Source organism: Somniosus microcephalus, unplaced genomic scaffold, assembly GCF_052327205.1.
Source record: "Somniosus microcephalus isolate GS21.2 unplaced genomic scaffold, FLI_Smic_1.0 unresolved_chr2, whole genome shotgun sequence".
Classification (NCBI taxonomy): domain Eukaryota; kingdom Metazoa; phylum Chordata; class Chondrichthyes; order Squaliformes; family Somniosidae; genus Somniosus; species Somniosus microcephalus.
In genome coordinates, this window is record NW_028225180.1 from 80876918 (window position 1) to 80904417 (window position 27500).

The 27500-nt window shown below is 55.5% G+C and overlaps 1 protein-coding gene across 1 annotated transcript; it reads left to right on the forward strand.

Annotated features, from left to right (window-relative positions):
* The first annotated feature begins 913 nt into the window (after positions 1-913).
* On the forward strand, positions 914-19305 carry LOC147092894 (acidic fibroblast growth factor intracellular-binding protein-like). Its single transcript, XM_085975704.1, has 8 exons — positions 914-930; positions 3719-3819; positions 14675-14783; positions 15769-15832; positions 15998-16084; positions 17239-17295; positions 17753-17850; positions 18861-19305. Exons 1-8 carry the CDS (start codon positions 914-916, stop codon positions 18928-18930), a joined length of 603 nt encoding a protein of 200 aa, XP_085831830.1. The 3' UTR covers positions 18931-19305.
* The last annotated feature ends 8195 nt before the right edge of the window (positions 19306-27500 follow it).

A 27500-nucleotide genomic window follows, 5' to 3' on the forward strand; every position in this document is an offset into this window, starting at 1 on the left:
TCAGAAGGGCAGTACTGAGGGAGTGCCGGAGGGACGGTACTGAGGGAGCGCCGCACTGTCGGAAGGGCAGTACTGAGGGAGCGCCGCACTGTCGGAGGGGCAGTACTGAGGGAGCGCCGCACTGTCGGAGGGGCAGTACTGAGCGAGCGCCACACTGTCGGAGGGGCGGTGCTGAGCGAGCGCCGCACTGTCGGAGGGGCAGTACTGAGGGAGCGCCGCACTGTCGGAGGGGCAGTACTGAGGGAGCGCCGCACTGTCGGAGGGGCAGTACTGAGGGAGCGCCGCACTGTCGGAGGGGCGGTACTGAGGGAGCGCCGCACTGTCGGAGGGGCGGTACTGAGGGAGCGCCGCACTGTCGGAGGGGCGGTACTGAGGGAGCGCCGCACTGTCGGAGGGGCGGTACTGAGGGAGCGCCGCACTGTCGGAGGGGCAGTGCTGAGCGAGCGCCGCACTGTCGGAGGGGCAGTACTGAGGGAGCGCCGCACTGTTGGAGGTGCCGTCTTTCGGATGAGACGTTAAACCGAGGCCCAGTCTGCTCTCTCAGGTGGATGTAAAAGATCCCACGGCCACTATTGGAAGAAGAGCAGGGGGAGTTCTCCCCGGTGTCCTGGGGCCAATATTTATCCCTCAATCAACATCACTAAAACAGATGATCTGGTCATTATCACATTGCTGCCTGTGGGAGCTTGCTGTGCGCAAATTGGCTGCTGCGTTTCCCACATTACAACAGTGACCACACTTCAAAAAGTACTTAATTGGCTGTAAAGTGCTTTGGGATGTCCGGTGGTCGTGAAAGGCGCTATATAAATGCAAGCCTTTCTTTCTTTCTAGACCTATCCCCTGCTCCCTGGACCCTATTCCCACTAAACAGCGGACCACCCTTCCTGGGCCCCCACGCTAGCTGACATTGTAAATGGTTCACTCTCCTCGGTTACTGTCACCCCTCCCTTTCAAAACCGCCATCGTCAATCCCCGCCTCATCAAAAAGCCCATTGCGCTTTACATAGGGAGAGATCCAGTCAACTGTTTATCAGGAGGTTGGGGTACGAATTTGTCCGGCTGTGTTGGAATCATAGAATGACACAGAACAGAAGGAGGCCATTCGGCCCATCATGCCTGTACCAGCTCTGTGAAAGAGCGCTCCAATTAGTCCCACTCCCCCCTGCTCTTCCCCCACAGCCCTGCAATTTTTTCCCCCTTCAAGTGTTTATCCAATTCCCCTTCTGAAAGTTACTATTGAATCTGCTTCCGCCGCCCTTTCAGGCAGCGCGATCCAGCTCACAACAACTCGCTGCGTAATAACCTCGTGTGGAGCACAAACCCTGCCTCCCAGACCCCTCCCAACGCTGCCTCCCAGACCCCTCCCAACGCTGCCTCCCAGACCCCTCCCGACGCTGCCTCCCAGACCCCTCCCGACGCTGCCTCCCAGACCCCTCCCGACGCTGCCTCCCAGACCCCTCCCGACGCTGCCTCCCAGACCCCTCCCAACGCTGCCTCCCAGAGATCTCCCAACGCTGCCTCCCAGACCCCTCCCAACGCTGCCTCCCAGACCCCTCCCAACCCTGCCTCCCAGACCCCTCCCAACCCTGCCTCCCAGACCCGCCTCCCAGACCCCTCCCAACGCTGCCTCCCAGACCCCTCCCAACGCTGCCTCCCAGACCCCTCCCAACCCCGCCTCCCAGACCCCTCCCAACGCTGCCTCCCAGACCCCTCCCAACCCCGCCTCCCAGAGCCCTCCCAACGCTGCCTCCAAGACCCCTCCCGACGCTGCCTCCCAGAGATCTCCCAACGCTGCCTCCCAGACCTTTCCCAACCCTGCCTCCCAGACCCCTCCCAACGCTGCCTCCCAGACCCCTCCCAACCCCGCCTCCCAGAGCCCTCCCAACGCTGCCTCCCAGACCCCTCCCAACGCTGCCTCCCAGACCCCTCCCAACGCTGCCTCCCAGACCCCTCCCGACGCTGCCTCCCAGACCCCTCCCAACGCTGCCTCCCAGAGATCTCCCAACGCTGCCTCCCAGACCCCTCCCAACGCTGCCTCCCAGAGATCTCCCAACGCTGCCTCCCAGACCTTCCCAACGCTGCCTCCCAGACCCCTCCCAACGCTGCCTCCCAGACCCCTCCCAACGCTGCCTCCCAGACCCCTCCCAACGCTGCCTCCCAGACCCCTCCCAACGCTGCCTCCCAGACCCCTCCCAACGCTGCCTCCCAGACCCCTCCCAACGCTGCCTCCCAGACCCCTCCCAACCCTGCCTCCCAGACCCCTCCCAACCCTGCCTCCCAGACCCGCCTCCCAGACCCCTCCCAACGCTGCCTCCCAGACCCCTCCCAACCCTGCCTCCCAGACCCGCCTCCAGACCCCTCCCAACGCTGCCTCCCAGACCCCTCCCAACGCTGCCTCCCAGACCCCTCCCAACGCTGCCTCCCAGACCCCTCCCAACGCTGCCTCCCAGAGCCCTCCCAACGCTGCCTCCCAGAGATCTCCCAACGCTGCCTCCCAGAGATCTCCCAACGCTGCCTCCCAGACCCCTCCCAACGCTGCCTCCCAGAGCCCTCCCAACGCTGCCTCCCAGACCCCTCCCAACGCTGCCTCCCAGACCCCCTCCCAACGCTGCCTCCCAGACCTTTCCCAACGCTGCCTCCCAGACCCCTCCCAACCCTGCCTCCCAGACCCCTCCCAACGCTGCCTCCCAGAGATCTCCCAACGCTGCCTCCCAGACCTTTCCCAACCCTGCCTCCCAGACCCCTCCCAACGCTGCCTCCCAGACCCCTCCCAACGCTGCCTCCCAGACCTTTCCCAACCCTGCCTCCCAGACCCCTCCCGACGCTGCCTCCCAGACCCCTCCCAACGCTGCCTCCCAGACCTTTCCCAACCCTGCCTCCCAGACCCCTCCCGACGCTGCCTCCCAGACCCCTCCCAACGCTGCCTCCCAGACCCCTCCCAACCCTGCCTCCCAGAGCCCTCCCAACGCTGCCTCCCAGACCCCTCCCAACGCTGCCTCCCAGACCCCTCCCAACCCTGCCTCCCAGACCCGCCTCCCAGACCCCTCCCAACGCTGCCTCCCAGACCCCTCCCAACGCTGCCTCCCAGACCCCTCCCAACGCTGCCTCCCAGACCCCTCCCAACGCTGCCTCCCAGACCCCTCCCAACCCTGCCTCCCAGACCCCTCCCAACCCTGCCTCCCAGACCCGCCTCCCAGACCCCTCCCAACGCTGCCTCCCAGACCCCTCCCAACCCTACCTCCCAGACCCGCCTCCCAGACCCCTCCCAACGCTGCCTCCCAGACCCCTCCCAACGCTGCCTCCCAGACCCCTCCCAACGCTGCCTCCCAGACCCCTCCCAACGCTGCCTCCCAGACCCCTCCCAACGCTGCCTCCCAGACCCCTCCCAACGCTGCCTCCCAGACCCCTCCCAACGCTGCCTCCCAGACCCCTCCCAACGCTGCCTCCCAGACCTTTCCCAACCCTGCCTCCCAGACCCCTCCCAACGCTGCCTCCCAGACCCCTCCCAACGCTGCCTCCTCCACCCTTGTGACAACTGTTTGTGTGGGGGGGGAGTGAGGGAGGGAGGGGGCACAAGAGGGTGGGTGTGTGGGGGGGTGGTTAGTAAGGCGCGGTATAACCATTGTCTCTTGTTTCCTTCCGCTGCCGTTGCCCCCCCCCCCCCCCCCCCGCCGCCTCCCCTCAGTGATTACGCGGCTGTCGTGTTCTTCGCAAACAGTCGGTTCGAGACCGGCAAGAAAAAGCTGCAGTACCTGACCTTCGAGGACTTCGCCTGCTGCGCGGAGCAGCTGATTCAGAACTGGACGCTGGGAGCTGTGGGTAAGTGAGAGGGCGTTCGCGGCCTGGACTTGGGGAGGGTGCGGTCAGTGGGGTGCCGCGTCCTGTCAGATTCTGGGTGCAGGGAGTCGGGAGCTATCAGAGAATGGAGCATGGAGATGGGCAAGCCTATTCTTACACAGGAGCTTACACAGGATATACAGCACAGAACCAGGCCATTCGGCCCAACCTGTCCACACCGGCGTTTATGCTCCACTCGAGCCTCCTCCCGTCTTTCTTCATCTAACTCTATCAGCATAACCCTCGATAACCCTCTATTCCCTTCTCCCTCACGCTTGTCCAGCCTCCCCTTAAATGCATCGAAACTATTCGCCTCAACCACTCCCTGTGGTGGCGAGTTCCACATTCTCACCACTCTCTGGGTAAAGAAGTTTCTCCTGAATTCCCTATTGGATTTCTTGGTGACTATCTTATATTGATGGCCTCTAGTTATGCTCTTCCCCACACGTGGAAACACTCTCTCTGTATCCACTCTATCAAAACCTTTCATAATCTTAAAGACCTCGATCAGGTCACCCCTCAGCCTTCTAGAGAAAAGAGCCCCACCCTGTTCAATCTTTCCTGATAGTTATAATCTCTCAGTTCTGGTATCATCCTTGTAAATCTTTTTTGCACCTTCTCCAGTGCCTCGATATCCTTTTTTATAATATGGCGACCAGAATTGTACACAGTACTCCAAGTGCGGTCTGACCAACGTTCGATACAGGTTTAGCATAACATATCTACAAGCTTTTAAGCTCTCACAGGCCACTTCTTCGGCAGCACCTCCCAAACCCGCGACCTCTTCCACCTAGAAGGACAAGGGCAGCAGGCGCATGGGGACACCACCACCTCCAAGTCATACACACCATCCTGACTTAGAAATATATCGGCCGTTCCTTCCTCATCACTGGGTCAAGATCCTGGAACTCCCTCCCTAACAGCACTGTGGGAGCACCTTCACCACACGGACTGCAGCGGTTCAAGAAGGCGGCTCACCACCGCCTTCTCGAGGGGCAACTAGGGATGGGCAATAAACGCTGGGCCTTGCCAGCGATGCCCACATCCCGGGAACAAATCAAAAATCAACAGTCGGATTATGTTTTATAAAATGTCTAAATGGTTTTCAACCCATTTTAATTTTCAACTTAAAAATTGGGTGTTTCAGTTCTCGTGCCAGACACGTGACTGAACAGCAACTCTTTCCTTCACAATGTATAGTTCATGAGTAAAGGTAAAGTTAGGGTTAACACTACGACCGTGTCATAAGAACATAAGAAACAGGAGCAGGAGTCGGCCATTCGGCCCCTCGAGCCTGCTTCGCCATTCAATAAGATCATGGCCGATCTTCGACCTCAGTTCCACTTTCCCGCCCGATCCCCATATCCCTCGATTCCCCTAGAGTCCAAAAATCTATCGATCTCAGCCCTGAATATACTCAACGACTGAGCCTCCACAGCCCTCTGGGGCAGAGAATTCCAAAGATTCACCACCCTCTGAGTGAAGAAATTCCTCCTCCTCTCAGTCCTCAATGGCCGACCGCTGTCGTGTCTCGCAGCTCACTGTGGCACGTGGGCTATCGCACAAGCTGTAGCCCGTTGCAGGACAGAAAGGGTTGAACGGGTTGGAGCCAGTCACTGATTAAAGGGCACCGAGTTGCACAGTGAGGCGGACATCAGCCCCATCATCGGGAAGCAGATCGGGCTGGGTCTGCACCCAGCAGACTCTGTTAAAGGTAAGACTCCATGGGCTAGAACTTCAGTAGGCTTTGCGGCCAGTTTTCGCCCAAAGAGGGCTTTTGTGCCACTTGCTGAGCTTTCCCCGATATTCAGCGCTGTGGTAATGGCGGCGTTAGCCAGTAGCGCTGCGCCGCCACCGATGACGTCATCGGTGTGCGCAGTGCCCCGCTACCGGCCCGACCGCCATATTGAGTTGCGGCCGCCTCTTCCGCGGCGGCCGCAAACAGCGACCAGAAAACGGAGCCAAACTGATGCGGTAGTGGGGCGAGTTAAGGCGGAGGTGCGGCCGGCCGCTTTTTCGGCGGCTGCCTGCCTGCACCTCCTTCCCCGGCCTCCTCCACGCCTCCCCCCGCGGCATTGCCGGCTGTTTTCCGGGAGACCGGCACTTCTCCGTGGTGCCGGGCTCATTTGCCGGCACTAGCGAGCGGCGATCGCGCTGTTGCAGGCACCTCCCCCTTAAGAGAGGGAGGAAGGCCTGCAGTACCGCAGCCTGCCGCTCCGCAGCGGGTGGCGCTGCGGCACTTAGCGCGCCAATATTCAGTTTCAGCGCCCCAAGCGGGGGCGCCGAAACCCTTGATTTGCGGCCGGCTTCGACTTGGGAGGCTGAAACTGAATTTCCGGCGGGCGCAAGTGGCTCCGCGCGCAGCGGTAATTTCTGGGCGCGAGCGAGCTGGCCGCCCCAACCTCAATTTCTAGGCCCCTCTCTTTAAGAGGCTCTTGTCCCTCACCTTCCTTCAGTCTCCCCATACTGTAACTGACCCGCTTCCAGCCTCTGATGCATCACCCACAAGGCGGTGTGTCTGCGCTTCCAGGAAAGGCTTGCTGTGTTCCTCAAGGTGGGAGAGGGAAGCGCATTGTCCCGACTGATTTAGGGAGGAAAATCGCAGAGGTGCAGTTCTGTGGCACACTGTTCCTGTGCGCTCACCTGCTGCTGAAACCCTCCTCCATGCCTTTGTTACCTCCAGACTCGACTATTCCAACGCACTCCTGGCAGGCCTCCCACATTCCACCCTCCGTAAACTTGAGCTCATCCAAAACTCTGCTGCCCCCGTGTCCTAACTCGCACCGAGTCCCGTTCACCCATCACCCCCTGTGCTCACTGCCCCGTGTCCTGACTCGCACCGAGTCCCGTTCACCCATCACCCCCTGTGCTCACTGCCCCGTGTCCTAACTCACACCGAGTCCTGTTCGCCCATCACCCCCTGTGCTCACTGCCCCGTGTCCTAACTCGCACCGAGTCCCGTTCACCCATCACCCCCTGTGCTCACTGCCCCGTGTCCTAACTCGCACCGAGTCCCATTCACCCATCACGCCCTGTGCTCACTGCCCCGTGTCCTAACTCGCACCCAGTCCCGTTCACCCATCACCCCCTGTGCTCACTGCCCCATGTCCTAACTCGCACCCAGTCCCGTTCACCCATCACCCCCTGTGCTCACTGCCCCGTGTCCTAACTCGCACCAAGTCCCGTTCACCCATCACCCCCTGTGCTCACTGCCCCGTGTCCTAACTCGCACCAAGTCCCGTTCGCCCATCACCCCCTGTGCTCACTGCCCCGTGTCCTAACTCGCACCAAGTCCCGTTCACCCATCACCCCCTATGCTCACTGCCCCGTGTCCTAACTCACACCCAGTCCCGTTCACCCATCACCCCCTGTGCTCACTGCCCCGTGTCCTAACTCGCACCCTGTCCCGTTCACCCATCACCCCCTGTGCTCACTGCCCCGTGTCCTAACTCGCACCACTCCCATTCACCCATCACCCCCTGTGCTCACTGCCCCGTGTCCTAACTCACACCGAGTCCCGTTCACCCATCACCCCCTGTGCTCACTGCCCCGTGTCCTAACTCACACCAAGTCCCGTTCACCCATCACCCCCTGTGCTCACTGCCCCGTGTCCTAACTCACACCAAGTCCCGTTCACCCATCACCCCCTGTGCTCACTGCCCCGTGTCCTAACTCACACCAAGTCCCGTTCACCCATCACCCCCCTGTGCTCACTGCCCCGTGTCCTAACTCGCACCGAGTCCCGTTCACCCATCACCCCCTGTGCTCACTGCCCCGTGTCCTAACTCGCACCCAGTCCCGTTCACCCATCACCCCCTGTGCTCACTGCCCCGTGTCCTAACTCACACCCAGTCCCGTTCACCCATCACCCCCTGTGCTCACTGCCCCGTGTCCTAACTCGCACCGAGTCCCGTTCACCCATCACCCCCTGTGCTCACTGCCCCGTGTCCTAACTCGCACCGAGTCCCGTTCACCCATCACCCCCTGGGCTCACTGCCCCGTGTCCTAACTCGCACCCAGTCCCGTTCACCCATCACCCCCTGTGCTCACTGCCCCGTGTCCTAACTCGCACCAAGTCCCGTTCACCCATCACCCCCTGTGCTCACTGCCCCGTGTCCTAACTCGCACCCAGTCCCGTTCACCCATCACCCACTGTGCTCACTGCCCCGTGTCCTAACTCGCACCAAGTCCCGTTCACCCATCACCCCCTATGCTCACTGCCCCGTGTCCTAACTCGCACCCTGTCCCGTTCACCCATCACCCCCTGTGCTCACTGCCCCGTGTCCTAACTCACACCCAGTCCCGTTCACCCATCACCCCCTGTGCTCACTGCCCCGTGTCCTAACTCGCACCGAGTCCCGTTCACCCATCACCCCCTGTGCTCACTGCCCCGTGTCCTAACTCGCACCGAGTCCCGGTCACCCATCACCCCCTGTGCTCACTGCCCCGTGTCCTAACTCGCACCAAGTCCCGTTCACCCATCACCCCCTGTGCTCACTGCCCCGTGTCCTAACTCGCACCCAGTCCCGTTCACCCATCACCCCCTGTGCTCACTGCCCCGTGTCCTAACTCGCACCGAGTCCCGTTCACCCATCGCCCCCTGGGCTCACTGCCCTGTGTCCTAACTCGCACCAAGTCCCGTTCGCCCATCACCCCCTGTGCTCGCTGCCCCGTGTCCTAACTCGCACCAAGTCCCGTTCACCCATCACCCCCTGTGCTCACTGCCCCCGTGTCCTAACTCGCACCCAGTCCCGTTCACCCATCACCCCCTGTGCTCACTGCCCTGTGTCCTAACTCACACCGAGTCCCGTTCACCCATCGCCCCCTGTGCTCACTGCCCCGTGTCCTAACTCACACCCAGTCCCGTTCACCCATCACCCCCTGTGCTCACTGCCCCGTGTCCTAACTCGCACCAAGTCCCGTTCACCCATCACCCCCTGTACTCACTGCCCCGTGTCCTAACTCGCACCCAGTCCCGTTCGCCCATCACCCCCTGTGCTCACTGCCCCGTGTCCTAACTCGCACCGAGTCCCGTTCACCGATCACCCCCTGTGCTCACTGCCCCGTGTCCTAACTCGCACCGAGTCCCGTTCGCCCATCACCCCCTGTGCTCACTGCCCCGTGTCCTAACTCGCACCGAGTCCCGTTCACCCACCACCCCCAGTGCTCACTGCCCCGTGTCCTAACTCGCACCGAGTCCCGTTCACCCATCACCCCCTGTGCTCACTGCCCCGTGTCCTAAGTCGCGCCGAGTCCCGTTCACCCATCACCCCCTGTGCTCACTGACCTACGTTGGCTCCCGGTCCAGCAACGCCTCGATTTTAAAATTCTCATCCTCGTCTTCAAATCCCTCCATGCCCTCGCCCTCTCCCTATCTCTCTAACCTTCTCCGGCCCCTCAACCCTCCGAGATCTCTGCGCTCCTCCAATTCTGGCCTCTTGCGCATCCCCCCGATTTCCATCGCTCCACCATTGGCGGCCGTGCCTTCAGCCGCCTGGGCCCTAAGCTCTGGAATTCCCTCCCTAAACCTCTCCGCCTCTCTCCTCCTTTAAGATGCTCCTTAAAACCTGCCTTTCTGACCAAGCTTTTGGTTCCCTGTCCCAATATCTCCTTTTGTGGCTTGGGGTCATTCTGTTTGATATTCGATCCTGTGAAGCGCCTTGAGACGTTATACTACGTTAAAGGTGCTATATAAATGCAAGGTGTTGTGGACACAGGAAGTGATCTTCCAGGTCCCACAAGGGAATACTCGGCCTCCCCTGCCCTGGACTTCCCTCCCAGTGTTGTACGGTGGTCCATGTACTGTGGGAACGGGATACAGTGTTGGACAGTGGTCCGTGTACTGTGGGAACGGGATACAGTGTTGGACAGTGGTCCGTGTACTGTGGGAACGGGATACAGTGTTGGACAGTGGTCCGTGTACTGTGGGAACGGGATACAGTGTTGGACGATGGTCCGTGTACTGTGGGAACGGGATACAGTGTTGGACAATGGTCCGTGGACTGTGGGAACAGGATACAGTGTTGGACGATGGTCCGTGTACTGTGGGAACGGGATACAGTGTTGGACGGTGGTCCGTGTACTGTGGGAACAGGATACAGTGTTGGACGATGGTCCGTGTACTGTGGGAACGGGATACAGTGTTGGACGATGGTCCGTGCACTGTGGGAACGGGATACAGTGTTGGACGGTGGTCCGTGTACTGTGGGAACGGGATACAGTGTTGGACGGTGGTCCGTGTACTGTGGGAACGGGATACAGTGTTGGACAGTGGTCCATGTACTGTGGGAACAGGATACAGTGTTGGACAGTGGTCCGTGTACTGTGGGAACAGGATACAGTGTTGGACGGTGGTCCGTGTACTGTGGGAACGGGATACAGTCTTGGACGGTGGTCCGTGTACTGTGGGAACGGGATACAGTGTTGGACGATGGTCCGTGTACTGTGGGAACTGGATACAGTGCTGGACGGTAGTCCGTGTACTGTGGGAACGGGATACAGTGTTGGACGGTGGTCCGTGTACTGTGGGAACGGGATACAGTGTTGGACAGTGGTCCGTGTACTGTGGGTACGGGATACAGTGTTGGACGATGGTCCGTGTACTGTGGGAACGGGATACAGTGTTGGACGATGGTCCGTGTACTGTGGGAACAGGATACAGTGTTGGACGGTGGTCCGTGTACTGTGGGAACAGGATACAGTGTTGGACGGTGGTCCGTGTACTGTGGGAACAGGATACAGTGTTGGACGATGGTCCGTGTACTGTGGGAACGGGATACAGTGTTGGACGGTGGTCCGTGTACTGTGGGAACGGGATACAGTGTTGTACGGTGGTCCGTGTACTGTGGGAACGGGATACAGTGTTGGACGATGGTCCGTGTACTGTGGGAACGGGATACAGTGTTGGACGATGGTCCGTGTACTGTGGGTACGGGATACAGTGTTGGACGATGGTCCGTGTACTGTGGGAACAGGATACAGTGTTGGACGGTGGTCCGTGTACTGTGGGAACGGGATACAGTGTTGGACGATGGTCCGTGTACTGTGGGAACGGGATACAGTGTTGGACGATGGTCCGTGTACTGTGGGACCAGGATACAGTGTTGGACGATGGTCCATGTACTGTGGGAACAGGATACAGTGTTGGACGGTGGTCCGTGTACTGTGGGAACGGGATACAGTGTTGGACGATGGTCCGTGTACTGTGGGAACGGGATACAGTGTTGGACGATGGTCCGTGTACTGTGGGAACAGGATACAGTGTTGGACGGTGGTCCGTGTACTGTGGGAACGGGATACAGTGTTGGACGATGGTCTGTGTACTGTGGGAACGGGATACAGTGTTGGACGGTGGTCTGTGTACTGTGGGAACAGGATGCAGTGTTGGACGATGGTCCATGTACTGTGGGAACAGGATACAGTGTTGGACGATGGTCCGTGTACTGTGGGAACGGGATACAGTGTTGGACGATGGTCCGTGTACTGTGGGAACAGGATACAGTGTTGGACGATGGTCCGTGTACTGTGGGAACGGGATACAGTGTTGGACGATGGTCCGTGTACTGTGGGAACGGGATACAGTGTTGGACAGTGGTCCGTGTACTGTGGGACCAGGATACAGTGTTGGACGATGGTCCATGTACTGTGGGAACAGGATACAGTGTTGGACGGTGGTCCGTGTACTGTGGGAACGGGATACAGTGTTGGACGATGGTCCGTGTACTGTGGGAACGGGATACAGTGTTGGACGATGGTCCGTGTACTGTGGGAACAGGATACAGTGTTGGACGGTGGTCCGTGTACTGTGGGAACGGGATACAGTGTTGGACGATGGTCTGTGTACTGTGGGAACGGGATACAGTGTTGGACGGTGGTCTGTGTACTGTGGGAACAGGATGCAGTGTTGGACGATGGTCCATGTACTGTGGGAACAGGATACAGTGTTGGACGATGGTCCGTGTACTGTGGGAACGGGATACAGTGTTGGACGATGGTCCGTGTACTGTGGGAACAGGATACAGTGTTGGACGATGGTCCGTGTACTGTGGGAACGGGATACAGTGTTGGACGATGGTCCGTGTACTGTGGGAACGGGATACAGTGTTGGACAGTGGTCCGTGGACTGTGGGAACAGGATACAGTGTTGGACGATGGTCCAACTCGGTTTTGAGCATTGGACAGTCTAACAAAGAAGAGGCAGGAAGATCGTCGTGGAGGCTCAGTCGTTGAGTATATTCAAGGCCGAGATGGATAGATTTTTGGACTCGGGGAATCAAGGAATATGGGGATCAGGCGGAGAAAGTGGAGTTGAGGTCGAAGATCAGCCATGATCTTATTGAATGGCGGAGCAGGCTCGAGGGGCCGTGTGGCCGACTCCCGCTCCTGTTTCTTGTGTTCTTCAGGAGATGTAATGGCCTCACCACAGCAACTAGGTCCGTCATTGTTTTGAAAGATCGGGAGACCATTATCCGTCCCATATTCGGAGCCATTCCCCCGAGTCCCAGGCCCCGTCTCCTTCCCATTGGGGATTTTGTTGGGATGCCTTTGGCCCGTCCAGAGGGAAAACTGTTGGGGGGGGGGGGGGGGGGCGTTTTTTTGTTGTTGTCTGAATTCAAGTTTTGGGAAAGAAAAGAGAATTGACGTGTGGAGTGTCGCTTCGCTCTCTCTGTAGAAAGCCGAACCCCTGCAGCCAGCCCTGGCAATGAAAGGGCCGCCTCCTCAGCCTCGCAGAGAGACCACGGCCACTGTCGGGGAGCCAATGCAGAGCGGCCGAGCGGTCGTTCGTACTCTCAGTCACCAGGTTAGGCTGTGCTTTGGAGGTCACGCTCTTGAGTTCGTTTCCTTTCACTTTGTCCTATTGTGTTTTTATTTGGGGGTGTGGGGGGTGGGTTTGCGGAGGGGCGTAAGATATCCCCGTTGTGCGGGGGTGGGTCAAAATGTGGTCGCATGAGGCAACGTCACCGTGTCAGGAACTTTCTCGTCTCTTTAGCAAGAACGAAAGCTTCTCCACATTCCACCAACGTCCCTCCTGCTCGGAATGAAAGGATTTGAATTTATATCGTGACTCGGGACGTCCCAAAGCGCCTCTCGGCCAATCAAGTACTTTTCTCCGACAGTGCGGCGCTCCCTCAGTACTGCCCCTCTGACAGTGCGGCGCTCCCTCAGTACTGCCCCTCCGACAGTGCCGCGCTCCCTCAGTACTGCCCCTCCGACAGTGCGGCGCTCCCTCAGTACTGCCCCTCCGACAGTGCGGCGCTCCCTCGGTACTGCCCCTCCGACAGTGCGGCGCTCCCTCGGTACTGCCCCTCCGACAGTGCGGCGCTCCCTCGGTACTGCCCCTCCGACAGTGCGGCGCTCCCTCGGTACCGCCCCTCCGACAGTGCTGCGCCCCCTCGGTACCGCCCCTCCGACAGTGCGGCGCTCCCTCAGCACCGCCCCTTCGACAGTGTGGCGCTCCCTCAGTCCTGTCCCTCCGACAGTGCGGCGCTCCCTCAGTCCTGCCCCTCCGACAGTGCGGCGCTCCCTCAGTACCGCCCCTCCGACAGTGCGGCGCTCCCTCAGTACCGCCCCTCCGACAGTGCGGCGCTCCCTCAGTACTGCCCCTCCGACAGTGCGGCGCTCCCTCAGTACCGCCCCTCCGACAGTGCGGCGCTCCCTCAGTACCGCCCCTCCGACAGTGCGGCGCTCCCTCAGTACCGCCCCTCCGACAGTGCGGCGCTCCCTCAGTACCGGCGCTCCCTCAGTACCGCCCCTCCGACAGTGCGGCGCTCCCTCAGTGCCGGCGCTCCCTCAGTGCCGGCGCTCCGACAGTGCGGCGCTCCCTCAGTGCCGCCCCTCCGACAGTGCGGCGCTCCCTCAGTGCCGGCGCTCCGACAGTGCGGCGCTCCCTCAGTACCGCCCCGCCGACAGTGCGGCGCTCCCTCAGTACCGCCCCTCCGACACTGCGGCGCTCCCTCAGCGCTGCACTAGATTATGGGGCTGGAGTGGGGCTCAAACACACATCTCTGACTCCGAGGCGAGAGAGCTACCCACTGAGCCACGCCTGACAGTTCTGCTGCTTCTCTCGGTTGTAGCAAGATCTCCTAATCAATGTGGACACTTAGTTACTGTCTCACTAATCCACATACACTGCCAGGGCAGGTACAGCACGGGTTAGATACAGAGTAAAGCTCCCTCTACACTGTCCCATCAAACACTCTCAGGGCAGGTACAGCACGGGTTAGATACAGAGTAAAGCTCCCTCTACACTGTCCCATCAAACACTCCCAGGGCAAGTACAGCACGGGTTAGATACAGAGTAAAGCTCCCTCTACACTGTCCCATCAAACACTCCCAGGGCAGGTACAGCACGGGTTAGATACAGAGTAAAGCTCCCTCTACACTGCCCCGTCAAACACTCCCAGGGCAGGTACAGCACGGGTTAGATACAGAGTAAAGCTCCCTCTACACTGCCCCGTCAAACACTCCCAGGGCAAAGCAACCACGTACATTGAACTAGCACAGTCTGTACATTAACGATGCTTTGTAATGGTTTGCCACATCTGTCAGCGCAGCGGCTTGGAAGAATTAGCCAAGACATCTGGATGACACATCTGCAGTGGGTTTAAATGTTCACTTCAAAAGTCAAATTGATCGCAAAAAAAAATCAGAAACCAAGGTCCGTGTCCAGATTGAGCTGATCCCAGGATGATATTCCGGATTTCGCCACTCCCACATTTACCCATCATGTGGATGGTCCGATTCCGCCACCCCCCCCCCCCCCCCCCCCCCCCGACTCGGAGTGGAGTGGTCTCCTGGTGGAGCAGACAGTCACTGACGCGAATGTTGTCTCTTGCAGATTCCATGGTCGACGACATGGATGTCGACCTAGACAGAGAGTTCCTGCAGGATCTGAAAGATCTGAAAGTGCTGATCACCGACAAGGACCTGCTGGACCAGCATAAAAGGTAGAGGGGATGTCGGGATATACATCACTGTACAAAGCTCCCTCTACACTGTCCCCATCAAACACTCCCAGGGCAGGTACAGCATGGGTTAGATACAGAGTAAAGCTCCCTCTACACTGTCCCATCAAACACTCCCAGGGCAGGTACAGCACGGGTTAGATACAGAGTAAAGCTCCCTCTACACTGTCCCATCAAACACTCCCAGGGCAGGTACAGCACGGGTTAGATACAGAGTAAAGCTCCCTCTACACTGTCCCATCAAACACTCCCAGGGCAGGTACAGCACGGGTTAGATACAGAGTAAAGCTCCCTCTACACTGTCCCATCAAACACTCCCCGGGCAGGTACAGCACCGGGTTAGATACAGAGTAAAGCTCCCTCTACACTGTCCCATCAAACACTCCCAGGGCAGGTACAGCACGGGTTAGATACAGAGTAAAGCTCCCTCTACACTGTCCCGTCAAACACTCCCAGGGCAGGTACAGCACCGGGTTAGATACAGAGTAAAGCTCCCTCTACACTGTCCCCATCAAACACTCCCAGGGCAGGTACAGCACGGGTTAGATACAGAGTAAAGCTCCCTCTACACTGTCCCATCAAACACTCCCAGGGCAGGTACAACACGGGTTAGATACAGAGTAAAGCTCCCTCTGCACTGTCCCATCAAACACTCCCAGGGCAGGTACAGCACGGGGTAGATACAGAGTAAAGCTCCCTCAACACTGTCCCATCAAACACTCCCAGGGCAGGTACAGCACGGGTTAGATACAGAGTAAAGCTCCCTCTACACTGTCCCGTCAAACACTCCCAGGGCAGGTATAGCACGGGTTAGAGGGGGGTGACAGAGGAGAGCATTACATCCTGCACTGGATTTGAGGCTAGGTGTTGGGCTGGGTGTCTGACTCCCTCCGGTTTGGATCTTTACCCACATTTGAATGAGTAGAAGAGGATTCTGATTCTGCTCCCATGTCTCTTCTTCACATAGCCTGGTCTGCACAGCGCTGCGGGGCAAAGTCAGTACCTTCACTGAAATGGAAGCAAGCTTTAAGGTAAAGCGAAAGCTTTATTTACCAGAACTTGGCAAGTATGTACAGTTGTACTGATTCACTCCTCCAAAACAATTGGAGCTAAGTTATTGCACGTTAAGTAAGACGGGGCAGAATGCCTGCTTTGAAAATCTTTTCCCCTGCTCTGATTGCAAATGTCCTTTGCAGAATCTCTCTCGGGGTCTGATCAACATTGCCGCAAAGCTCATCCACACAAAGGACGTTCGCGATCTCTTCGTTGACCTGGTGGAGAAGGTGCGTCCCCTTCGTTCAAATCTGGGGCGGAGGGCGTCCTGCCAAGCGGGGCCGAGGAACAGTGTCTCGCGCGCGGGTCCGTGCAGTTTGACAAAGAGAGCAACTTGTAGTCGGTGGGTGCGGGTGGAAAAGGGGATGTGCTTTTGGAAGTGGAGGGGGAAGAGAGCAGCCTCACACATTGCAAGCCCCAAACTTCCTCCGCTACAATAGCGACGACACGTCGAGCGTACTTCACTGCTGTGAAGGGACGTCCCGAGGCGCTGAAAAGCTCGGTATAAACACTAGTTCTTTTCTTTTTCTTTAATCAGGACCCAAGAACACCTGCATTTAATCTCCAGAACATCTGATCCTCGAACAAGAAAGAACTCTCATTTCTCCAGCGCCTTTCACAACCTCGGGACCTCCCAAAGCGCTTTACAGCCGATTAAGTACTTTTTGAAGTGTGGTCGCTCTTGTAATGTAGGAAACGCAGCAGCCACGTTTTTTTGTTGTTGTTAAAAACCATACTAGTTTTCATGAAGATTTTTTTTTTTTTAAAGGAGCGCATTTGCTGCAAACCGTGAAAATCTTTTCCAGTCATATTTCATCTCCGTCGCTTTAGTTATGTATTCGCATGGCTGACGTGTAGCATAAGAGCACCACTTCCAATCGGGCCAGTGTGTGGGGGCTGGACATGAGGAGTTCCCGACTGCAGGAAGCCGCTATGCGACCCCCGCACCCTACACTTGATCATAAGAGCAGGAGTCGGCCACTCGAGCCTGCTCCGCCATTCAATAAGATCATGGCTGATCATCGACCTCAACTCCACTTTCCTGCACTATCCCCATATCCCTTGATTCCCTTAATATTCAAAAATCTATCAATCTCTGTCTTGAATATACTCAACGACTGAGCCTCCACAGCCCTCTGGGGGAGAGAATTCCAAAGATTCACCACCCTCTGAGTGAAGAAATTCCTCCTCATCAGTCCTAAATGCCGACCCCTTATTCTGAGACTGTGACCCCTGGTTCTAGACTCCCCAGCCAGGGGGAAACATCCTCCCTGCATCTACCCTGTCAAGCTCTGTAAGAATTTTGTATGTTTCAATGAGATCACCTCTCATTCTTCTAAACTCTAGAGAATATAGGCCTAGTCTACTCAATCTCTCCTCATAGGACAATCCCCCCATCCCAGGAACCAGGCTGGTGAACCTTCGCTGCACTCCCTCTATGGCAAGTATATCCTTCCTTAGGTAAGGAGACCAAAACTGTGCACAATACTCCAGGTGTGGTCTCACCAGGGCCCTATATAAGTGCAGTAAGACGTCTTTACTCTTATACTCAAATCCTCTTGTAATAAAGGCCAACATACCATTTGCTTTCCTAATTGCTTGCTGTACCTGCATGTTAACTTTCAGTGATTCGTGTACAAGGACACCCAGGTCCCTCTGAACACTAACATTTCCCAATCTCTCACCATTTAAAAAATACTCTGCTTTTCTATTTTTCCTACCAAAGTGGATAACTTCACATTTCTCCACATTATATTCCATTTGCCATGTTCTTGCCCACTCACTTAGCCTGTCTATATCCCCTTGAAGCCTCCTTGCAGCCTCCTCATGTGCTGATATACCCGATCCAGAATTACAGGCTCGCTTCCGCTAACTCCTCTCCTTGTGTTTTCGAGCAGTTTATCGAGCCGTGTAAATCCGACCGGTGGAACGCCAATGATGTCTGCCTTTTCCTGACGCAGTACACAAACACCGCGCGGGCTCTCGACGCCTTCAAGTAAGTGCAGCAAGGAGAGGCTCCTGCTCAGTGAATGGGAGAAAGCTGCAGCGCGTGTCATCCCACGGGACTGCCTATTGGCGAGCGCTTCGCTAGTGTACGAAGCCCATCCCACCCCTCTCCAGTGCCAGTCTACATCCTGGGCTCCGAGCGGATGTGAATATGCCATTGAGAGGGTGCCTAACATCAGGTGAAGGACCCCTCCACAAAAGCATGTTTCAGACGAGCGGAGCAGGGATCAGGCTCGGGATTCTTCTGTGGCCCCCAACTTAAAAAAAAAAAAAAAAAAAAAAAAAAACTTTCCGTGGGTCTTGGAGGAGCAGGAGATCTCCCCCAGACTCCTCAATCGTTGCCTGATCTGACACGATCCCTGGCTTTTGAGATGGGTGGAAGCTTTCAAGTAGAATCCTTAGTGAAGGCATTAAACTGAAAGAAAGAATTTGCATTTCTATAGCGCCTTTCACGACCTTGGGATGCCCCAAAGCGCTTCACAGCCAATGAAGTACTTTTTGGAGTGTAGTCACTGTTATGTAGGCAGCAGTTCAATTGATCGTTATTTGTTTATTGTAAATATGTAATTTAAAAGAAAAAGAAATTGATATTTTGGACATTAGAAATTTCAGTTACTGAAGAAAAATAATGGCTGATCAAAGATTTTCAGTGAATGTGCTCGACAGTGCCGGCCGGTGGCCGGAGTTTGGAACTGCAGCCAAACGTTTTACTAGCGCTCCAGCCTTTTGTGACCTAAACGTGAGGGGCAGCGTTCCCCCGTTAGCGGCGCTGTCACCTGTGCGGCGACCCCGCGGGGCTAGCGGTCCGAAGGTCCCGCGCAAGCCGCTCACCGGCTTTTATGTAGGAAAATCCGCGCTGTCGCAAAGCATTTGAATGGGCCGCGCCGCCAGTTAAAGGGTCTGCGCACCGTAAATTGACGTTTAAACCCTCAATGAGGGATGGTCACTGGACGTTTCCCTTTGAATATAGATTATCTGTCGCATTTTTGTTTGTTTTAGACACCAGTGCCTGTGGGAACGATACATGGGCACCGTCAAAAGTTGCATCATGAAGATGTATCACGACTGAAAGACTCGGGCGCCCTCCTGCCCCAGCGCGGGGAGAGCGGCGAGCCGCAGCCTGGAAAAAGAGACCGTGCATCAGCCCTCCCGACGGCGGACTACATTCCTCCCCGGCTCCTACCTGCCGCAGCGCCCCCCCCACCCCTCCCTGTCAGGAACACCCCCAACCCTGTTTTCGAGCGATTTCTGTTCCAAGTCTCGTAAAACCATTCGAACGTTTTAAACGACGGGTTCTCCTCACGCGTTCTGCCGTTGTTTCCTTTGCGGCGCGGCGGGTTGCAAGAGGAAAGGACCTTGTACAAGGGGCCACGTTATTGCCGCCCAACTGAGACGGAGGCTCCTCCGTTCAGATATTCAATAAATATTTCAATTTTTTTTGCAATCCACCTGAATATTATTGCTTCTGAAGGAGAGTTGAATGATATTGCATCTGTGTTTACAATTCAAAAGTACTTCATTGGCTGTGAAGCGCTTTTGAGGATGTAACTGGTAAAATAGATAAGGGAGAACCAGTGGATGTGGTGTATTTGGACTTTCAGAAGGCTTTCGATAACGTCCCGCATAAGAGATTAGCGTGTAAAGTTAAGGCACATGGGATCGGGGGCAAGGTACTGACTTGGATAAAGAACTTTTTGGCAGACAGGAAGCAAAGAGTTGGAATAAACGGGTCTTTTTCCGAGTGGCAGGCAGTGACTAGTGGGGTACCGCAGGGATCGGTCCTGGGACCCCAGCTATTCACAATATATATAAATGATCTAGACGAGGGAACTAGATGTAATATCTCCAAGTTTGCAGACGACACAAAGCTGGGTGGGCGTGTGTGCTGTGAGGAGGATGCCGAGAAACTCCAGTATGATTTGGACAGGTTGGGTGATTGGGCAGAAGCATGGCAGATGCAGTATAATGTGGATAAATGCGAGGTTATCCACTTTGGTGGCAAAAACAGGAAGGCAGATTATTATCTGAACGGCAATAGATTGGGAGAAGGGGAAGTGCAACGAGACCTGGGTGTCCTTGTGCACCAGTCGCTGAAGGTAAGCATGCAGGTGCAGCAGGCGGTTAAGAAGGCAAATGGTATGTTGGCCTTCTTAGCGAGAGGATTCGAGTACAGGAACAAGGATGTCTTGCTGCAGTTGTACAGGGCCTTGGTGAGACCACACCTTGAGTATTGTGTGCAGTTTTGGTCGCCTTACCTGAGGAAGGATGTTCTTGCCATGGAAGGAGTTCAGCGAAGATTCACCAGGCTGATACCTGGGATGGCAGGAATTGACGTATGAGGAGAGATTGGGTCGATTGGGCTTATACTCACTGGAGTTTAGAAGAATGAGAGGGGATCTCATTGAAACTTATAAAATTCTAACAGGACTGGACAGACTAGATGCAGGAAGGATGCTCCCGATGGCCGGGGAGTACAGAACCAGGGGGTCACAGTCTAAGGATAAGGGGTAAGCCATTTAGGAGGAATTTCTTCACCCAGAGAGTGGTGAACCTGTGGAATTCTCTACCACAGAAGGCAGTTGAGGCCAATTCATTAAATATATTCAAGAAGGAGTTGGCTATATTTCTTAAGGCTAAAGGGATATGGGGAGAAGGCAGGGACAGGGTACTGAGTTTGGATGATCAGCCATGATCTCATTGAATGGTGGAGCAGGCTTGAGGGGCCGAATGGCCGACTCCTGCTCCTATCTTCTATGTTTCTATGTTTTCTCCTCTCCCTTTCTTTCCGTCCGTTCTCTTGCTCTTCCTCTTTTTTACTGAGCAAGGAGCTAACTGCAACTAAAATAACAGAAAATGCTGGAAAAACTCAGCAGGTCAGGCAACATCCATGGAGGGAAATTTGAGTTGACGTTTCGGGTCGAAACCCCTTTTTCAAAACTGGAAAGCAAATAAAATAGATCGAAGGCAGGGTTGCGATCGAACAAAAGAAGTAAAAGAGACATTAAAAGGTATTCAAAACCAGACGAGATGGTAATAGGCCAGTGGAGACAAAAGACAGCTGAGATTAGGTGTGAAGTGTACTGGCAGGATAGGAGACAGCTGCCAGGTTTTGGGTGGGTGGGGGACCCAAAACAAAGGGGTGGAAAAAAATATAAGTAAAAAAGTAATAGGGGCCGAGGTTATGATCTGAAATTGTTGAACTCGATATTGAGTCCGGAAGGCTGCAAAGTGCCTAATTGGAAGATGAGGTGCTGTTCCTCGAGTTTACGTTGAGCTTCCGTGGAACAATGCAAGAGCCCGAGGACGGTGAGGTCCGAGTGGGAATGGGGCGGTGAATTAAAATGACAGGCGACCGGAAGCTCGGGGTCACCCTTACGGACTGAACGGAGGTGTTCCGCAAAGCGGTCACCCAATCTGCGTTTGGTCTCCCCAAACTTTGTTCAATAAGATGCACCAGGGTCTGATAAAACGTTGGCAACACTGCCCACTTCAACACCCCGGCTTCAATAGGCAAGGTGTCGAAATCTCGACTCCGAGTAAGACTCTAGACACCGGGTTCCATCAGAAAAGTAACACTTTAATGTTTTACTTGGTGCAACAAGGGAAGCGTGTCTCAGTCAATGGCTGAGGCAACAACTTCAAAGAGCACGCATTCGGGCTCTACAGTGAAGTAAACAACTCCTGATTGACACATCATTATCATACATCAAACTGTTTCATGTACAAGAACAATGAATAGAACATCTTGTCACATTCCTGTACGTTCATAAGTTAATCATTGCTACATACACAAAGACATCTGTCGCCACAGACTTACTCCTATTCCTCTTACATTGTTCAGTTACAGGCTGCACCTCGGGGGCGGTTTTGGTACCTAGCACATTCTGTTCTGGCCGTGTTCCAACAGTCTTGCATCAGCTAAACCAATACTTAAACTTTTAACCCATGTCAACTATCCCATCATACTTTGCAAGACTGACACAAAGCTATATGTATGATATTCTATATTTCCACAAAGGCCGTGATTCTTGAACCTCAGGGGCCCAGAGGAGGTGCCAGCTCCTGGAGATCCAGAACTGCAGGGACCGCAACACCTGAACAACCCTCCGCTCCGAGGAGCCCTCGCTCGGAGCTGCAAGGGGCATCGGAGGGCAGGTCCTCGCCGAAGTCTTCGCTAGGTGATTCAGTCAACCGGACACCACAGCCTGCTCCCACCCCCCCACTTGCCAAATAACAAGACATTCCCTCAAATCACGACCCAACGCAACACGTAAAGACATCTTACTGTAATTATATAGAGCCCTGGTGAGACCACACCTGGAGTATTGTGTACAGTTTTGGTCTCCTTATCTAAGGAAGGATATACTTGCCATAGAGGGAGTGCAACGAAGGTTCACCAGACTGGTTCCTGGGATGGGGGGATTGTCCTATGAGGAGAGATTGAGTAGACTAGGCCTATATTCTCTAGAGTTTAGAAGAATGAGAGGTGATCTCATTGAAACATACAAGATTCTGAGGGGGATTGACAGGGTAGATGCTGAGAGGTTGTTTCCCCCTGGCTGGGGAGTCTAGAACCAGGGGTCACAGTCTCAGAATAAGGGGTCGGCCATTTAGGACTGAGATGAGAAATTTCTTCACTGAGAGGGTGGTGAATCTTTGGAATTCTCTACCCCAGAGGGCTGTGGAGGCTCAGTCGTTGAGTATATTCAAGACAGAGATCGATAGATTTTTGGATATTAAAGGAATCGAGGGATATGGGGATCGGGCGGGAAAGTGGAGTTGAGGTAGAAGATCAGCCATGATCTTATTGAATGGCGGAGCAGGCTCGAGGGGCCGAATGACCTATGCCTGTTCCTATTTCTTATGATCTTAAGACAACACAACAACCCTCTTTGCCCCACTATGTTCTCTCCCGTGGGACTGTCCTCGATAAATAACAAAACACAACACAAGTGCACGTTCTGCTTTAATCCAACAATTACCAAGTGCAAACAGCCACCCTACTCTTTCCTAACTCAGTGTTTCCCCGCGGTGCCTCCATGGGCCTTTCCAGCCACCGGAGAGCCAGGATTGTGGGCGATGGGGGACCCCTGCATTTGCCGAACCTGTCAGACCTGTCCAGGAATTGCAGGTCAATTGCCCGGACGCTGCTGCAAGCAGCCTGGGTGAAACGTCTTGGAGATGGGCCGGGGGGCATAAAAAGGCTAATTCGACTGACGGTCGATCATCCAATCGGTCTGTCCGCTCACCATTTGGCGTGGGGAAGACAACTACCCTGTGAAGATGGACTTGCCCGGCGACTGATGGCGAGGCGTTTGACGGGGCGAAGTCGTGTGTAAAACCTCCCAGATCACGACCAACACCAGTGACTCCTGGTGCTGTACAGAAGCACCACGGGAGCTGAGCTGGCCCGCGACTGGGTCAGTTACATCGAATGTACAGCACAGAAACAGGCCATTCGGCCCAACTGGTCTATGCTGGTGTTTGTGCTTCACTCGCGCCTCCTCCCACCCCTCTTCATCTCACCCCATCAGCATAACCTTCATCCCTTATGTGGTTCCCCTTAAATGTATCTGTGCTATTCGTCTCAACCACTCCCTGTGGGAGCGAGTTCCACATTCTCACCACCCTCTGGGTAAAGAAGTTTCTCCTGAATTCCCTATTGGATTTATTAGTGACTATCTTATATTGATGGCCCCTAGTTCTGGTCTCCCTCACGAGTGGAAACATCTCCTGTACGTCTACCCTTTCATAATCTTAAAGACCTCGATCAGGTCACCCCTCAGCCTTCTCCTTTCTAGAGAAAAGAGCCCCAGCCTTTCCTGATAGTCATAACCTCTGGCGTTAGCCTTGTAATCGGAGCTTTAACGATTGGGATGGATAGACTTTTATTAGCTGCTGGTCTCGAGGGAGCAAAGGCAGATGAAATGGGGTTGAGGCACAGACCAGGCACGATCTAATTGAATGGTGGAGGGGCTGAAAGGCCTCTCCCATTCCTAGAAACCGGCTCAGGTTTATTTCTCTTCCTCCCCACACCCGCCGAGAGCAGGGGAGATGAACGTGAGCTGACATACACACGCCCTCACCCCGAGGCAGCACTCGGCACCGTCTATCCGGACGTGGTCGGCCTGTGTGGCAGAAGGCACGATCCAGCACCGTCCGAGCGAGGTGACACTCGGTTTAATTGCAGTCGCCCATCCTCCTCGTGGTCTCCGCTCGGTAATTATGTGCTCAGAAAGCTGCCGATTAGGGCAGCCCTTGATTACAGGCGCCGCACAGCCAACTTGGGGCCGGGATCCCGCGTCAGACCTCGGCAGGAACGCAGACTGCAAATCCTGCGTTCAAAAGACACCGAGGAGGGGGGCTCGACGATCCCACGCTCCGAGATCGAAGCACATCGCAAATAAGACCAGGGGGACGCCGGGACCGAGGAGTTTGACCACCCCCGCTGAGAAACGATCACGGCAGAGCTCAATAGCGTGGGCGAGGGGCGCACGCTCACTCCACGCCGGAACTGCGCTGCCCGCCATATTGGGTAGGGCGCTCTGATTTGACAAATCAGGGTTTGACGCCCATTTCAGACCTGTTTGTGAATTTAGTCCGGGGCTAATGACACGTTCGATCCCATCGCTCCCCAATCCCCACACTTGAGCACAAAACTCTAGGCTGACACTCCCAGTGCAGTGCTGAGGGAGTGTCGGAGGGGCAGTACTGAGGGAGCGCCGTGCTGTCGGAGGGGCAGTGCTGAGGGAGTGCCGCACTGTCGGAGGGGCAGTACTGAGGGAGCGCCGTGCTGTCGGCGGGGCAGTACTGAGGGAGCGCCGTACTGTCGGAGGGGCAGTACTGAGGGAGCGCCGCACTGTCGGAGGGGCAGTACTGAGGGAGCGCCGCACTGTCGGAGGGGCAGTACTGAGGGAGCGCCGCACTGTCGGAGGGGCAGTACTGAGGGAGCGCCGCACTGTCGGAGGGGCAGTACTGAGGGAGCGCCGCACTGTCGGAGGGGCAGTACTGAGGGAGCGCCGCACTGTCGGAGGGGCAGTACTGAGGGAGCGCCGTACTGTCGGAGGGGCGGTACTGAGGGAGCGCCGCACTGTCGGAGGGGCAGTACTGAGGGAGCGCTGCACTGTCGGAGGGGCAGTACTGAGGGAGCGCCGTGCTGTCGGCGGGGCAGTACTGAGGGAGCGCCGTACTGTCGGAGGGGCAGTACTGAGGGAGCGCCGCACTGTCGGAGGGGCAGTACTGAGGGAGCGCCGCACTGTCGGAGGGGCAGTACTGAGGGAGCGCCGTGCTGTCGGCGGGGCAGTACTGAGGGAGCGCCGTACTGTCGGAGGGGTGGTACTGAGGGAGCACCGCACTGTCGGAGGGGCATTACTGAGGGATCGTTGTATTGTCTGAGGTGCCGTCTTTCGGATGAGACTTTAAGCTGAGGCCCCGTCTGCCCCTCTCAGGCGGATGTAAAAGATCCCACGGCCACTCTTGGAAGAAGAGCAGGGGGGGAGTTCTCCCCGGTGTCCTGGGGCCAATATTTATCCCTCAATCAACACAACAAAAACAGATGATCCGGTCATTATCACATTGCTGTTTGTGGGAGCTTGCTGTGCGGAAATTGGCTGCCGCATTTCCTACATTACAACAGTGACCACACTTCAAAAAGTACTTCATTGGCTGTGAAGCGCTTTAGGACGTCCTGTGGATGTGAAAGGCGCTGGAGAAATGCAAATCTTTCCTTCTTTCTTTCAACCCCAACATTCAATCCCATCGCTACCCAATCCCGAGGTTCCGTGGCTGTGATTCCTTTCTAAGTTAGATTCCGTGGCTGCAGATCCTCTTGATTGTTGTAAGGGTTAAGGTTCAGTAAATACGGAGCCTGCAAAACCCCCGATGGTTACGGCTTAGTGGTTTAATTCTTGGCGCCGCCTAAGTACAGCCCGAGCTCACTCGGCCCACTCTTTAGCCCAGTGACTCAAACCCTCTTAACGAGTGGTGGGGAAGAGTCGGAGCGAAGTGCAGGAACTGTACTGGAAGCACCAACGTCACACATACAGTTGCAGCCTTAATCAAAGCGTGCCCTAGATAGAAAGTGATTCTAATCCATTCTATCCACTGCAATTGAAACAGTGGGGAAAATCCTGAACGTAAGATTGGCACCTCACACAAGAAACATAGAAACATAGGAGCAGGAGTCGGCCATTCGGCCCTTCGAGCCTGCTCCACCATTCAATATGATCATGGCTGATCCTCTATCTCAATACCATATTCCCGCTCTCTCCCCATACCCCTTGATGCCTTTTGTGTCTAGAAATCTATCAATCGCCTTCTTAAATATATTCAGTGACTTGGCCTCCACAGCCTTCTGTGGTAGAGAATTCCACAGGTTCACCACCCTCTGAGTGAAGACATTTCTCCTCATCTCAGTCCTAAATGTCCTACCCCGTATCCTGAGACTGTGACCCCTCACAGCATACCCTCCCACCCAGCTTTGTGTCGTCTGCAAATTTGGAGATATTACATCCAATTCCCTCGTCCAGATCATTAATATATCTTGTGAACAGCTGGGGTCCTAGGACCGATCCTTGCGGTACCCCACTAGTCACTGCCTGCCACTCGGAAAACGACCCGTTTATTCCAACTCTTTGCTTTCTGTCAATAATAATAATAATAATTCAACTTTATTGTCATTGCACAAGTACATGAACAACGAAATGTGATCTTGCAAGCTCCCATGGCTGGGAGAAGCAAAGCCGCTGCGTCGGTGCGCGCCGCCATTCCATTTCCACCATTCCTCCTGTCCGACAATCTTCAGCCCAACACCCGGGCCTGCTCACCAGCCGCTCCTCCTTCCGTGACCTTCTCACCAACCGCCCCTCCTCGGGGCTCCTTCTGTGACCTTCTGCACCTGGTCTTCCCTGATGGTCACCCCTCCAGGTACTAACCAGGCCTGGCTCTGCTTAGCTGCCAAGCACTATGCCAGTGACCCTGTCCCTAGTCCCAGGAACAGGGCTTGCCCCCAATCCCATGTGCCTTAATTTTGCATGCTAATCTCTTATGCGGGACCTTATCGAAAGCCTTCTGAAAGTCCAAATACACCACATCCACTGGTTCTCCCTTATCTATTCTACCAGTTACATCCTCAAAAAATTCCAGTAGATTAGTCAAGCACGATTTACCTTTTGTAAATCCATGTTGACTTTGTCCGATCCTGTCACTGTTTTCCAAGTGCTCTGCTATTACATCTTTTATAATGGACTCTAGCATTTTCCCCACTACCGATGTCAGGCTTACCGGTCTGTAATTCCCCGCTTTTTCTCTACCACCTTTTTTGAACAGTGGGGTAACATTAGCTACTCGCCAATCCATGGGTACTGTTCCAGGAACCAGTCTGGTGAACCTTCGCTGCACTCCCTCTATGGCAAGTATATCCTTTCTCAGGTAAGGAGCCCTAAACTGTACACAGTACTCCAGGTGTGGTCTCACCAAAGCCCTGTATAACTGTAGTAAGACATCCTTGCTCCTGTACTCAAATGTTGGCAGAGAGCTTGTCTTCAAATAACACTTCATTTTGTTCAGCTTCTAAAACCAGTGAGGTGAGCGAGGCCCGACACGGCCAAATGGTGGAGTGCTGGAGGAGGGTGCTAATCG

Coding starts and splice junctions, on each gene's coding strand:
- LOC147092894 (XM_085975704.1), top strand. Junction 14,784..15,768: donor CTGCTGGACCAGCATAAAAG/GTAGAGGGGATG, acceptor TTCTTCACATAG/CCTGGTCTGCACAGCGCTGC. Junction 17,851..18,860: donor CGGGCTCTCGACGCCTTCAA/GTAAGTGCAGCA, acceptor TGTTTGTTTTAG/ACACCAGTGCCTGTGGGAAC.